Source organism: Schistocerca nitens, chromosome 6 (assembly GCF_023898315.1).
Source record: "Schistocerca nitens isolate TAMUIC-IGC-003100 chromosome 6, iqSchNite1.1, whole genome shotgun sequence".
In the NCBI taxonomy this organism is placed as follows: Eukaryota; Metazoa; Arthropoda; class Insecta; order Orthoptera; family Acrididae; genus Schistocerca; species Schistocerca nitens.
Window position 1 is genome coordinate 86566572 of NC_064619.1, and position 15192 is coordinate 86581763.

Sequence of the window (15192 nt, forward strand, 5' to 3'; positions counted from 1 at the left end):
GGGCTCCAAGCTCTCTGATTTTATCCTTATAGTCTCTTCGCGAGATATATGTAGGAGGGAGGAATATACTGCTTGACTCCTCGGTGAAGATATGTTCTCTAAACTTCAACAAAAGCCCGTACCAAGCTACTGAGCGTCTCTCGTGCAGAGTCTTCCCCTGGAGTTTATCTAACATCTCCGTAACGCTTTCGCGATTACTAAATGATCCTGTAACGAAGCGCGCTGCTCTCCGTTGGATCTTCTCTATCTCTTCTATCAACCCTATCTGGTACGGATCCCACACGGGTGAGCAGTATTCAAGCAGAGGGCGAACAAGTGTACTGTAACCTACTTCCTTTGTTTTCGGATTGCATTTCGTTAGGATTCTTCCAATGAGTCTCAGTCTGGCATCTGCTTTACCGACGATTAATTTTATATGGTCATTCCATTTTAAATCACTCCTAATGCCTACTCCCAGATAATTTATGGTGTTAACTGCTTCCAGTTGCTGACCTGCTATATTGTAGCTAAATGATAAAGGATCTTTCTTTCTATGTATTTGCAGCACATTACACTTGTCTACATTGAGATTCAATTGCCATTCCCTGCACTATGCGTCAATTCGTTGCAGATCCTCCTGCATTACAGTACAATTTTCCATTTTCCATTGTTACAACCTCTCGATATACTACAGCATCATCTGCAGAAAGCCTCAGTGAACTTCCAATGTTATCCACAAGGTCATTTATATATATTGTGAATAGCAACGGTCCTACGACACTCACCTGCTGCACACCTGAAATCACTCTTACTTCGGAAGACTTATCTCCACTGAGAATGACATGCCGCGTTCTGTTATCTAGTAACTCTTCAATCCAATCACACAATTGGTCTGATAGTCCATATGCTCTTACTTTGTTCATTAAACGACTGTGGGGAACTGTATGAAACGCCTTGCGGAAGTCAAGAAACGCGGCATCTACCTGGGAACCCGTGTCTATGGCCCTCTGAGTCTCATGGACGAATAACGCGAGCTGGGTTTCACACGACTGTCTGTTTCGAAACCCATGCTGATTCCTACAGAGTAGATTTCTAGTCTCCAGAAAAGTCACTATACTCGAACATAATACGTGTTCCAAAATTCTACAACTGATCGACGTTAGAGATATAGGTATATAGTTCTGCACATCTGTTCGACGTCCCTTCTTGAAAACGGGGATGACCTGTGCCCTTTTCCAATCTTTTGGAACGCTTCGCTCTTCTAGAGACCTACGGTACACCGCTGCAAGAAGGGGGGCAAGTTCCTTCGCGTACTCTGTGTAAAATCGAACTGGTATCCCATCTGGTCCAGCGGCCTTTTCTCTTTTGAGCGATTTTAATTGTTTTTCTATGCCTCTGTCATCTATTTCGGTATCCACCATTTTGTCATCTGTGCAATCTAGTGAAGGAACTACAGCGCAGTCTTCCTCTGTGAAACAGCTTTGGAAAAAGACATTCAGTATTTCGGCCTTTAGTGTGTCAGCCTCTGTTTCAGTACCATTTTGGTCACAGAGTGCCAGGACATTTTGTTTTGATCCACCTACCGCTTTGACATAAGACCAAAATTTCCTAGGATTTGCCGCCAAGTCAGTACATAGAACTTTACTTTCGAATTCATTGAACGCCTCTCGCATAGCCCTCCCTACACTACATTTCGCTTCTTGTCACTTTTGTTTGTCTACAAGGCTTTGGCTATGTTTATGTTTGCTGTGAAGTTCCCTTTGCTTCCGTAGCAGTTTTCTAACTCGGTTGTTGTACGAAAGTGGCTCTTTTCCATCTCTTACGATCTTGCTTGGCACATACTCATCTAATGCATCTAATGGCCGCCGCATCAGCAAGCGTGGCGAGTCTCCTGCGGAAGCGCGCGTGTTTCAGCCCGACCTGCAGCTGATGCTCATATCGTGTGGTGTGCCCCAGCCGGTGGAGGCGCCGGCGGCCGACGCCGCCTCCCCCGCCCCCGAAGCCGACGTGGAGGCTGCCGGCACTGGCGGCGGCGACGGAGAAGGCGACGCGACTGGCGGAGGCAGTGACGCCCTGATCGCCAACACCGGCGCCGCCGGCGCCGCCTCCGACGCCGAGTGGTGGGGCGCCGCCTCCGTCCTGACGCAGCGGCTGGGGGCGGCCGGCGTCTGCAGCGCGCTGCTCGCCGCCCTGCTGCGCCTGCTGCTCGCCCACTGACGTCACGCCGCTCCCAGCCAATCCCGACACTGCGCTCCTACTCCGAAGGACCGTCACAATTAACTCAACGCCACTACCCCTCGCTGTCGGATATAACCACCTAGCGACGCATTCGAATGTCAGTGTTTACAAGCGTTCCCCACAATAATATCCGCATTCCGATGCGACGGGAGGAACAGATATTCCAATGTGATACGTGACACGCGATCGGAGTTGCGCTTTCTGTGTCATCTTTCACGAGTTTCCTCGCGAACATGACTACAGTCGTTTTACGAGGGGGTACCCACAGCAAACCGAACTTATTTTTGAAGATTTATTTATTCAATTAGAAAAAGCCTTTAGCACCCCTCGGAGTACCTACTCTCCACTGAAACATTTTTTAAATTCGTCTTCTGTGGTGCCCGACGGCATCTGTGCTGTTTTTTTTCTTCACTTCAGCACCGTCAGTAAAACGCTCTCGTTTCGTGTCGCTTTCGTGGAAATAAAAAAAGGTCGCAAGCGCCGAGCTCAGTTGAACACGGGGGATATGGGGCTCGTGGGTAGTGGCACTTTTGGACAAAAACTGTCATACACACAGGACAGCGTTATCGACATGGTAAAACCAGACGCCCGACTGCCGTAAATGGAGCCTCTTCCGCTGAAAACTATTATGCAATCTTTTCAAACATCCATTTAGAAAGCCCGGTTAACTACCCTGACTCAGTGGAATAAACTCTTTGACGTTCGCCATCACTCGAGGAGCTGTATTGGGACGAGACGAAATTGTCCTCCGCTGATTAGATTCTTGCTTCGTTTCGGCGTTTGTAACCGTAGCACTGTGATTCTCCACCTGAGATGGCTGTGCAAAAACGTCTCTCTTATTTCGGAAATCTTGTTTCAAAGCGCAGCACGATTCCACGCGACGTTACTTTTCTTCAACACGAATCTGGCAGCCGCCCTTTTCATCTCTACAGCTTCCGTCAAAGATCGACTAAATGAGTTCAAAATCAAACCAGACAGATCCATAACCGTACGCTGTACACTAGGATCAGCCTTTAGAAAAATGTCAAGCGCACATAACATGTCACTAAAAAAGTGATTCAAGCCGAATGGAATCTAATCAGCGACGGTGCTTGGCTCACGGAATCAGGAGTGGTGAAGAGACTGCATGTTGTACATAAGCTCTCTCTGGAAGGATAACTGTATAAACTCTCAGTGGCAAAAAGCAGTACTACAGAAAGAAATACAAATACAAACGCTTTGCTCACCTTCAGCATCTTTATATCGAGTCTGTGTCACCAAAGTTAAATGAAATAATAATAAAAACTTGGACAAATGCCATCAAGAACAGAAAAATCATGCAAGATAGATACACTGCCTAATTAAGTAAATTACAATAACAATAAATAATTACATAATGGGGAAATTACAAGATAAATGCCCCACATAGTTAAGTGAATGACAAAGACAATAAATACAAGAGTCAAACACAAAGTAATGTACCAAATTTTATTTTCCTCAGCAATTATTTATGGAACATAATGAAACGCACACACAAGAGAGAATTACGTTTCTTGTACACGTCCTGTACGTCCTTGTAATTTCCCTCCTGTTCTGTGGCCCTCCTCTAGCGCGACAAAAACACGTGTATGTCCTGTTGGTACCACAACTTGTTCTGGTCACGAAACCGCTTGTTCACTGTGCGCATCCCCTCTTCGTCATCCTCAAAATATCTTACACGAATGACATCCTTTAAGGCCAGGTTCTAATTCAAGTGACCAAAAAATAGGCAAAGTTTGAAACTTTTTGAGAGAATGAAAAGATATATAAAGGATGTGTTTGAACTTTATTTTAGATTTTCAATTAAAAAACAAAATTTCGCTCATAATTACGGTTTGATCGAGAGCCTGCGAGTTTGAAGGACGCAGACTGTGTGCAGTGTAGCCCTCAGGAGTTATCTGAAATCAAAATGGATAACATCAGTCAATACTACATTAAATGTATGGAAGCTTATACCTAACCACAATGAAATAACCTTAAATTTAACGATATGGTGCTAACTCGAACTTTGAGTTCGACTTCTGTTTTTTTTCACTTTTTGTGGCTTTACAAAGGATAGTTAATATTAAAAATTTGCTGCATTATAAGCTCCAAGAAAATGTGTACGTCTCGGTAGTCAACAGTAGAAGTTAATAGATTGAACCGTTTTTATTTTATGCTATACGAAGTTTCCAACAATCGTTTCTCGAGAAAAACCTGTTTAAAATTTAGGAAAAACTTTTATATGTATTATTCGTTGAATTTGCATAAAAACTACTTGTTATTACATATTTTTGATGTCGCTGAACACAAATCTGACGTTACATTTTTAAAATTCGGAATAGCTAATCCAATGTGGTGGGCCAGAAATTATGTTTTGACCATTTGTGAGGAAAATATGACGAAAAAAAAGTGTTTTCATTACTTACGTTTTGCCTGTCGTATGTCAACCTTTCCTCGAACTCTAATTGTTTCTGGAGAGCAAGTCCCTCGTTCTTCTTGGAGAGAAAAGCCGATCTGGCTGAGCTGGAGTGCTGTGTTCGGCAGCCTGCACACGTTGTTCGTCAGCTTTTTCGGCGAATATGTCTGCACGCATACTGCAGTATAAATCACTTTGTGGCTGAGAGCATCCCACGGCGACCGCGACAATGCTTCGAACAGTGGGCTGTAGAGACTTTTGTAACGCACGGATTGAAAAAACCTTATCGTCCCAACATGCTAGACACATATACCTTTCAAAAAATGCAATGTAAAAACGTATTTTCGATCATTTTGAATGAGAACCTCGCCTTAATGGTCCAAAAAAGTGGAAGTGTGAAGGAGATAGATCAGGGCTGTAGGGTGGATGGGGTAACACTGTCCAACCCTGTTTAGTGATGTGTTTCCGAAGTCCTCGAACTTGTGTGAGGCCGAGCGTTATCATGTTGAATCAATCACCTGGGTTGTCACTGGAAGTGCTTCTTGAGTTCGGTTAATGTGTTCACATATGCTTCAGAATTAATGGTGCTGCCTCATTGCATCACATCAATGACACAGTGTGACACCCTCACAGTCCCTAAACACAGTGCCATGATCTTACCAGCAGAAGCAGTTGCTTAGAATTTTTTTTCTGTGGAGAGTGATGGTGATATCACTGCATCAGTTCTCATTTTGTTTCGGGTTCAAAATAGTGAACCAATGTTTCATCACCTATCACATTCCGGAATAGAAGATTTTCCCATCAGCTTCAAAATGTAGCAGCAACTCGTAAGAAATGTTTTTTCGGGGAGATTTGTGTTTCACTGAAGGCAGGGCATAAGCATCGTGCACACACTTTTGAATGGTATAGAGCACGGATGATTGCATCCACATTTCCTTTGCTGATTTACAGCTTCAGCGCCAACTGCCAAATCCTTATGCGACGGCCACCTGAATGAGCACATCAGCAAGCTGCACCTTGTCAGATATGAGCAGGGAGTTCTGGAGAACCGCCTTCTGATGGCCCCAACGTCTATGCCGCGCTACAATCAGTACTTCTGCCAACTGCAGTTGCTTCATAAACTGCACACAAACGTTTGTGACTGTTTCCAACCGTTACTTTCTCCCCAGTCACAAATTCAATGACGCATGCTGCTTGCAACGTACATCGCTTACTGGTGCCATTTTGAAACACTGTTGCAGCTGCGCTATCTGTAGGAGGAAACGGAAAATTGGCGTGCGATCTCCGGAAACTTCAAATAATGATTACCTAACGTTTCACATTCGTACCGTTGTTATTGACTGAGAAAAAAAAAAGTGGTGCATTACTTTCTGAATGAACCTTAAAATTACACAGATAAATTAAAATAAGCACTTGAAACAGAAATAACATAGTTACACAACCTGGCGTATATCGATATATAATAAATTCTGGTGTTTGTTTATTGCTTATTCTCATAACAAATGTAGGTCATTTGTTACACTCTCAAGTAACTCCTGAGCAGAGTAAAATGCTTTACATTTCATCCGTAATATAAAATCAGTTTCAAATTTATTCATTGGTACTATATAGGCATTTTCAGCTAAATTGTTAAAGTGGACAAGACCAAGATATTTGTAGCTATTATAGGTCTTCGCCAGTCTTGCATATGGCACATTAATTGTATTCCACGTCTTGTATTACGTTCGTGAATTGTCGTCCTTAAGTAAAACATACATAGGTTTTCTATAACAAAAATACAGTAGTTTTAGATGTACAGGCTAGATACTGTCATTATAGTTGTTTCCAATAGTCTCTGTATTATTCACGTGGGCAAATTTCCAAAATGCACCTTGTAGCTATCTTTCGCCATTTAAACACTAATTTAGAGCATAGAGAACTGCCCCATAACGGAAACCCATAACTTAGGTGGTTGCGGAAGATTGAAAAATATGGATATAATAGAAGTTCTACACTAACACTGCTTGTCAGCTTGTACAGCAGGCAGATTACACATGTTAGTCTGCTATATAATTTTCTTGTGTGGATATTCCAGCTAAGCTTTAGGTCTGTATGCAGTGCTAATAGTTTGACTGTTTTGCTATCATGAGTGGTAGCAGTCTGACTATATACAAGGACCTCAGTTTTATTATCATTCCTGCAGTACATTTGTCTCGAACCAAGCAGTACATCTCTCCATCGCTACTGCTATGCTGTGTTGCACATTCTCTAGGTTGGTGTCACATATGATAGGTCTTGTGTCATCTGGATAATGTCCAACTATGGTTAAACAGTTTCTATAAAGAATGAAAAGGGAAGGTCTAAGAAAAATGCCTGATATCCATCTTTTACAACTGGACTTTTCATTATTTATCTTATCTAACTGATTTCTACTGTCCAAGTGAGACTGCATTAAGTATAGAACATTCTCTCTCACTACGCAGCGGCGGAGTTTTTTTATGAGAGTATTGCTTTCCTGGGGTCCAGCAGAGTTGCACAGATAATCTCTCTATTTTCAAAACAACTGCATATTTTTTCCACTGCGCTTTGATCTGCTTTGGCTGTAGAAAGGCTGCACCTGAAACAACCCGTGAGGAGTTAAACATTATCATTAGATTCAAAAATATTGACTCATCAGTTTATGAATGCCGTGGTCTACTATTTTTTATATTATAAGTGACAAAGGCCAACAATTATCTGAATATGCTTTATCTCCTTTCTTATGAACTGGTTTTTTACCGGTAATTTCAAACATTCAGGGTTATTACCTGTTTTTAACATTTTATCGGTTATTCTAGTCTATGACATTACAACTTGATTTCTGATAGATTTATAAATGTAATTTGAGAGCCAAAGTAATCCTCTGCTCTAGAATTACTGACATTAGCTACTGATCCGTTGACCACCTTCTCTGTTACATGATCCAGCAAAAGCTGTTGCTCAGTTTATTACTTATTTCTGGCAGTAGTGCCTGTGACTCTCTCACATCTGAGTTAGGACTGACAAAAATGTGAATTTAGACTGTTAGGTGAAATAGCTATCTGCTGTACTTTATCTTCAAAATCTATTTCTGTTCTAATAGTTTCCAATGCAGCTTTGCGTTTATTCATTGAGTTTGGTATATATGTATTATTTCTTTTGCACTCTGCTACCATGATTTCAAATATGTCAAGGTTTTTCACTTTCATATACTTTTCCAAGTCAGCATTATTATACTTCGACCTATCATGATATGGAAACATCATGATTCTTATTCTACTAATATTTTGGATGTGTCAGTTTTATAGATTTTTTGGTTTATTGCAGCGACTCTGCCTACATGTTTTCATGTAGCCTTCAGAACAAAATGTACAGTTAATAGGTCTAAAAATTTATTGTTCAGTTCATCAGCATTGGTTATTATTGTATCCCACTTTACTGAATTCAGTTTACTTATTAAATTATTCAGCTCTGAGTCATTAATTAGTAATATAATTCTTTTATGTGCTGTGGAAGTTTCAGTTATTTTACTGTGAAGACCTTGTCTGAGCAATAGTCCCTCTTGCTCAGAAATGCATACCCTGACCATGTCAAATTCTCTTTTGTTTAGGTGAATTATTATTAATTGTATGGCAATTTACACAGCACTTTATAAATACAAATAAAATATTACAGAAGTCACAAATTTGCAAACATATTATTTACATAATTTTTGATCAAATCTACTAAAGTCCGACAGTTTCCAGGAGACGAATTTCAAGAGCACTCTTTAACAATATTCCTGACAGTCTGTCTTGGAAAGCCACAGGTGCACTCCGAAGTGGTTATATTCCTCTCCCTGTGTAATAGGTCACAGTACCTTCCATAGTTAGTCCATATTCTGTTAAGTGCGCTCCATGTTCTACAGGGCAGACGAAAGTCTCATGGTCTATTCTTGGCTCACAGAAAGCTGTGAAGTTGTGGCGAACCGTTATTCTATCATTCTTGCGTCCAAACTTTGTGGAGATGGAAGTTATGGTCACAAGGTTACTAGTTGTTCTGAGTAGGGAATGTCTGGTATGGAGTCTGTTGATTCAGATAGCAGTTATATCCTCATGAACTGGCAGCTACTGACTGTTGTAGATTTTATTATATTCCTTCAAAAGGATATCTTTCTTATTAGGTTAGATTGTGAATCACAGATCAGAGCAGGTACCCGGAATGGTTTGATTTGGTTGTGCTGGTTATCCAGACAGAGTTGCAATATTTGCCACTGACCAGATAAGGTCAAGGGCAAAAGATTATAAGCTCGAAGCTGCAGAACCCCATGTTGTACGACAGTCTTTACAATGTACCGCCTACACATCATCAGTTCGGCTTCTTTAGTGTACCCTCTCGTAAATACACACTTCTATTACTGAATAACGAAACAAAAAGAGCCCAGAGAGGAAATTAATTTTGACCATGCCGGCTGAGTTTATGAACCGCGAGTGTGTGGAATTAGTACTGCCTGACAATAAGCAAAACTTGCTAGAAACGTGTTGCAGTACGTTAAATTTCGCATAAAATAAATAAATGTGACTGGTAGCAGAAAAAATAAATAACTAGCCCAGAGACTGATATTGCTTTTGTGTCACTTTTGTGTACTGTTCAATTATACAAATGTATTTTTATAATGGCCCTCAGTGTTTCCCTTGAAATATCTTCGTATTGAATGTTAAGACTGACAACAGGCTATATCCAGGAAAAGAAATTCAAACGCAATCCACTGATTCACCTGAAGATCAGGGTGTGAGCCTTCAAAACGCATCACTGAAGAAAATAGAAGTGCCTACCACAGATAGTTTGAATTTTTCCTTTATGCCATAAACACAGTTTCTAAGTCATAGTCCAACATCGACGACATAATTACACTGCAGTTACTGCACTGCTGGTATCATATCTTCATGAGAAAGACAAGGAAGAAGAGTTATCAACTGTGCTATCACAATTAACACGAATTGGTCTTTATCTGATGTACTTGGCGATAATCTTATAGGAGTTCAATACATTCTTATAGAGAGACGTCTTCGGATGGGTGGTTCAGTGTTTAGAAAATCTGGAAAGACTCTTCCTCTGTTTTTCAGCTATAAAGGTTTGTAGACTTAGAAAAAGCTTTTGACAATGTTGACTGGAATACTCTCTTTCAAATTCTGAAGGTGGCAGGGGTAAAATACAAGGAGCGAAAGGCTATTTACAATTTGTACAGAAACCAGATGGCAGTTATAAGAGTCGAGGGACATGAAAGGGAAGCAGTGGTTGGGAAGGGAGTGAGACAGGGTTGTAGCCTCTCCCCAATGCTATTCAATCTGTATATTGAGCAAGCAGTAAAGGAAACAAAAGAAAAGTTTGTAGTAGGTATTAAAATCCATGGAGAAGAAATAAAAACTTTGAGTTTTGCCGATGACATTGTAATTCTGTCAGAGACAGCAAAGGACATGGAAGAGCAGTTGAACGAAATGGACAGTGTCTTGAAAGGAGGGTATACGATGAACATCAACAAAAGCAAAACGAGGATAATGGAATGTAGTCGAATTGAATCGCGTGATGCTGAGGGAATTAGATTAGGAAATGAGACACTTAAAGTAGTAAAGGAGTATGCTATTTGGGGAGCAAAATAACTGATGATGGTCGAAGTAGAGAGGATATAAAATGTAGACTGGCACTGGCAAGGAAAGCGTTTCTGAAGAAGAGAAATTTGTTAACATCGAGTATTGATTTAAGTGTCAGGAAGTCGTTTCTGAAAGTATTTGTATGGAGTGTAGCCATGTATGGAAGTGAAACATGGACGATAAGTAGTTTAGACAAGAAGAGAATAGAAGCTTTCGAAATGTGGTGCTACAGAAGAATGCTGAAGATTAGATGGGTAGATCACGTAACTAATGAGGAGGTACTGAACAGAATTGGGGAGAGGAGGAGTTTGTGGCATAATTTGACTAGAAGAAGGGATCGGTGGATCGGTTGGTAGGACATGTTCTGAGGCATCGAGGGATCACCAATTTGGTACTGGAGGGCAGTGTGGAGGGTAAAAATCATAGAGGGAGACCAAGAGATGAATACACTAAGCAGATTCAGAAGGGTGTAGGCTGCAGTAGGTACTGGAAGATGAAGAAGCTTGCACAGGATAGAGTAGCATGGAGAGCTCCATCAAACCAGTCTCAGGACTGAAGATCACAACAACAACAACAAAGGTTTTCGTTTCTCTATGATCTTATTTGCATTTGTAGGTGATGTCTGAGATCTGTAGTACATAATGTAATAAAAAATGAGAGTGACGTCATTCAATAATTTAATTGCGGATAGCTGGTTAAATATAAGCTGTTTTACACCATCCCAAGACATGTGGTGACAATGTTTAGTTATAGTAAGTACTTAAAGGAGACGAAGCATTCAGGCTGTCGACGGACACGATGAAACTTTCCTCAAGAGATAACATTTATGTGAACAACAAAATCCTATTTTAAATTGTGGACACTCACGAGGCGCAAGAATAACACGTATGCCCCTGAATCACGTTTTCTAACATTCGTTACACGAAAATCTGTTAATCCAGAAGTTGCAACTTATTAATAATAAGTGAGTCTTGCCTTCAAATATGCACCAAGATGCGTTCCTCGAAAGATAAAATACGTTTTATGTTGTTTCAAACTCAGGAAAACTGTTAATATAAACTTTAATACAAGAGTGGCTAGGAGTGACTTTCGAAACATTAGAGGATTTACTGTAACAGAAGCTTTCACTGATAATTTTAGTGGAAGCACTGTCTTGGTATCGTGGCAAATGAAACAGGCGTCTGTCTCGCCAATGGCGGCGTTGCGGGGCACTTCAACATTTATTCTGTTTGCAGACACAGTGACGATGGGCACTGACGAGCGGGATTTCAGGACAACAATTTCATACATTACATAGGCTGTACATACAAGAGACACCGATAAAAGCACAAATAGCACAACACTGACGATCAAATATGGATTAGCATTATTGGAAGATTCAATAGACTTAATTTTAGTTGCTACTTCTAAGAAATTTAACTCATTATTAGTATTTATTACACTTTCATAGATATCCACAATTAAATTGTCATCCTCGGGTAAGCTGGACAGAGAATGATTTGCATAAATGGTTCAAATGGCTCTGAGCACTATGGGACTTAACTTCTGAGGTCATCAGTCCCCTAGACTTAGAACTACTTAAACCTAACTAAACTAAGGACATCACACACACCCATGCCCGATGCAGGATTCGAACCTGCGACCGTTGCGGTCGCGCGGTTCCAGACTGTAGCGCCTAGAACCACTCGGCCACTCCGTCAGGCCGATTTTCATTGGTCAGTAAGTATGATTCCTTGTAATAAACAGATAACATCCTTGTTAAAGGGAATTTTGCATCTGCATGAAAGGTGGTTGGTAATACAGAAGGCATTTCAAACAAGTCACATGATAAATCACAGTGTGTAACATTCACAATTAATCCACTACCAGTTAATTTGAATGTGAAAGGTAGTTCAGGTGTGTCAAACATTTTACAGGTAAATCTGATTTCGAGAGTTGAGTTAAACGAATATATTATACCTTCAGATTATCTTTTAAGGAATGGTTGATAAAGATGCATTAAAATCGTAGGGCAATCACCGCGAGGCGGATTGTTCATAAACAAATCTTTCTCACATCTGTACACTCTAGCATCTAAGAATACTGCCGTCTCTGGGCAAATTAGCTTATGACTACGTTTACACTTACGAACATCATGTTCATTCAGGGATAAAAAATATCTTCTATCTTTACTGATTAATAAATAATCCTTTAGCTGATAGATTGCGTGAATACCTACTAGGTTCCATTTCACAGGGTAAGTATGAATTTTATACATTCAAAATGATGCTTGGATCTGGCAATTGGTATAGAAACAATTACAGTTAACTGATCTTCAGTCATTAAAGAATACGTGATAGTTAATCTGTAATAAGCATATAAATTGTAGGAATTGACAGGGTAAATCGTGGAAGATGATGCATCTAGCTTACGTTCAATCAACAGCAATATTTGTAAAAATTGGTCTGGATGCAATAAAACACTATTCAAGCAATCATTTGAGCTACTTTCTAAGGCTATTCTTAAATTGAGAGCATCAAATTTAGCATTTGATAAACTGTCAGTAAATCCTAACAGTAGGGTGTTTAAATCTAAATGTGCACTCACAGCTTGAAGAACTGCATATACTTCAAGGATGGTTGCATTCATTTCACCACGAATTGTGTTAAAATGTGTAATGAACTCTTTCGCAACTTGTTCAATAAACAATGTGTGGTTAGTAATGGCCTTTTGCATATTTCTTAACACAATTATTTCATTAGAAAGCTTAATTGAATTTGTGTTAGACTGCTGCTCTAGAGCTAGTATTTTATCCTTTATGTCCAATAGATCTTGGTTAGTTAAGGTACCAAATACAGTACGAAGAACTTTACCTCCAAAATCAAAGCAGGCATGTTTGCACCTAATCAAGCTTTTATGTGGCAAGAGTTTTAAGAAACAGTTAATCTCTTGCTCATAACCAGCGAAAAAGGATTATACTTGCATTTTTGCAGTAATCCAGTTGTTATACCAAGAGGTTCCAGTTTCCAAGACTGTATCATTATTCTTAATTGAACGGATCAAAATCAATTTGTTTTTTAACAGAATCAAATTGTTGGTGACTCTCAGACAAATTATATTTAGGCACAATTATAGCACTGTGCGTTGAGACTGCCATGTCTGATTGTGGTTCAAACAACACACCTGCATTCTGTGATACTACGTTTACAGCATTAATGGAACATACTAACATAACAAAGAATGGAATTACAGTAAACACACTAGAATTAAACAATGAATACGAAGAAATATGCGTCTTCGGTGACCTGTGGAACAGATATTATTTACACTCGAGCACCTTGCGCAATAGCTGCGATTTTATGTTGCACAGCACATTCACATATGCACTCGGCTAAGCGCAAGATACCTTGCATTCACTCACACTACACACGCTTACGGAGGTTGTAAGTGTGCCTCGGGCTGGATCGCTGGGTTGGCGGCGGCGACTCTCGGGCTCGAAGTCTGGACTGTGAACTCGCAGTGCTCGGCTCCTGGATTTTGGAGCAGCTGGTCTGCCCCTCGGTCGGTCCTCGTCGTCGTCCTGCGTTGCTACAGGGAATCTACCCAGGTAGGGCTTTACACGGTTGACATGGACGACAACCGAACGAAAAGGCAGTTGGAGCTTTAGGGACACCACCTCCAATATCGGGTATGGTCCCTTCCAAAACTTCTTAAACTTTTTGACCTGCGACTTCTTTGGCACTACGTTGCTCAGGTAGACAAAGTCTCCCACTCGATACTGCGGCGCGACCGCTTGGCAATCATGTTGCTTGGCTTGCTGAAGGAGGGACTGATGATTCCGCTGTTTCACTCCCCTCCATGCGTCCTTCAGTTTGCGAGCTATCTCCCTTACGTGTTCATTGCTGATTCCAGCTGTCGATCGTGCAAAGTCCAAGGGTGAGCGCATCTTCCGTCCATATACAATTTCACAGGGGCTGAGGCCCATTGATGAGTGCATTTTAGCGTTGTAGGCATTTACAACATATGGAACACAGACGTCCCAATTATCATGTTTGCTGCTTACATAGTGGCTAAGCATTTTAATGATGGTTCTGTGTACTCTCTCGACATGACCATTGCCTTCAGGGTGTGCTGGTGTGGTTCTCAACTGCGTTATTTACATCAGCTTACATGTTTGTTTAAGTAAATCACTCATAAAATCCGTCCCTTGGTCACTGATAATGCTTAATGGAGATCCAAAATTTAGAATCCATTCCTTAACAAAAACTTTAGCTATGGTTTCAGCACTTTGATCAGGTATTGGTACCATCACAAGATATCTGGAGAAATGATCTAATATCGTCAATATGTACTTGTTTCCATCCTTAGTCTTTGGCGGGGGACCGACGACGTCTTGCTCATAACTAGCGAAAAAGGATTATACTTGCATTTTTGCAGTAATCCAGTTGTTATACCAAGAGGTTCCAGTTTCCAAGACTGTATCATTATTCTTAATTGAACGGATCAAAATCAATTTGTTTTTTAACAGAATCAAATTGTTGGTGACTCTCAGACAAATTATATTTAGGCACAATTATAGCACTGTGCGTTGAGACTGCCATGTCTGATTGTGGTTCAAACAACACACCTGCATTCTGTGATACTACGTTTACAGCATTAATGGAACATACTAACATAACAAAGAATGGAATTACAGTATACACACTAGAATTAAACAATGAATACGAAGAAATATGCGTCTTCGGTGACCTGTGGAACAGATATTATTTACACTCGAGCACCTTGCGCAATAGCTGCGATTTTATGTTGCACAGCACATTCACATATGCACTCGGCTAAGCGCAAGATACCTTGCATTCACTCACACTACACACGCTTACGGAGGTTGTAAGTGTGCCTCGGGCTGGATCGCTGGGTTGGCGGCGGCGACCCTCGGGCTCGAAGTCTGGACCG

General features: G+C 40.7%; 1 protein-coding gene across 1 annotated transcript in view; it reads left to right on the forward strand.

Moving 5' to 3' along the window:
* Positions 1-8315, forward strand: part of LOC126263237 (5-hydroxytryptamine receptor 3A-like) — a 245169-nt gene extending 236854 nt beyond the window's left edge. Inside the window, exon 11 of the mRNA XM_049960321.1 lies at positions 1894-8315. Coding sequence (XP_049816278.1) covers positions 1894-2196 — 303 coding nt within the window. The 3' untranslated portion in view covers positions 2197-8315. The remainder of the gene's footprint in view (positions 1-1893) is intronic.
* Positions 8316-15192: the final 6877 nt, after the last annotated feature.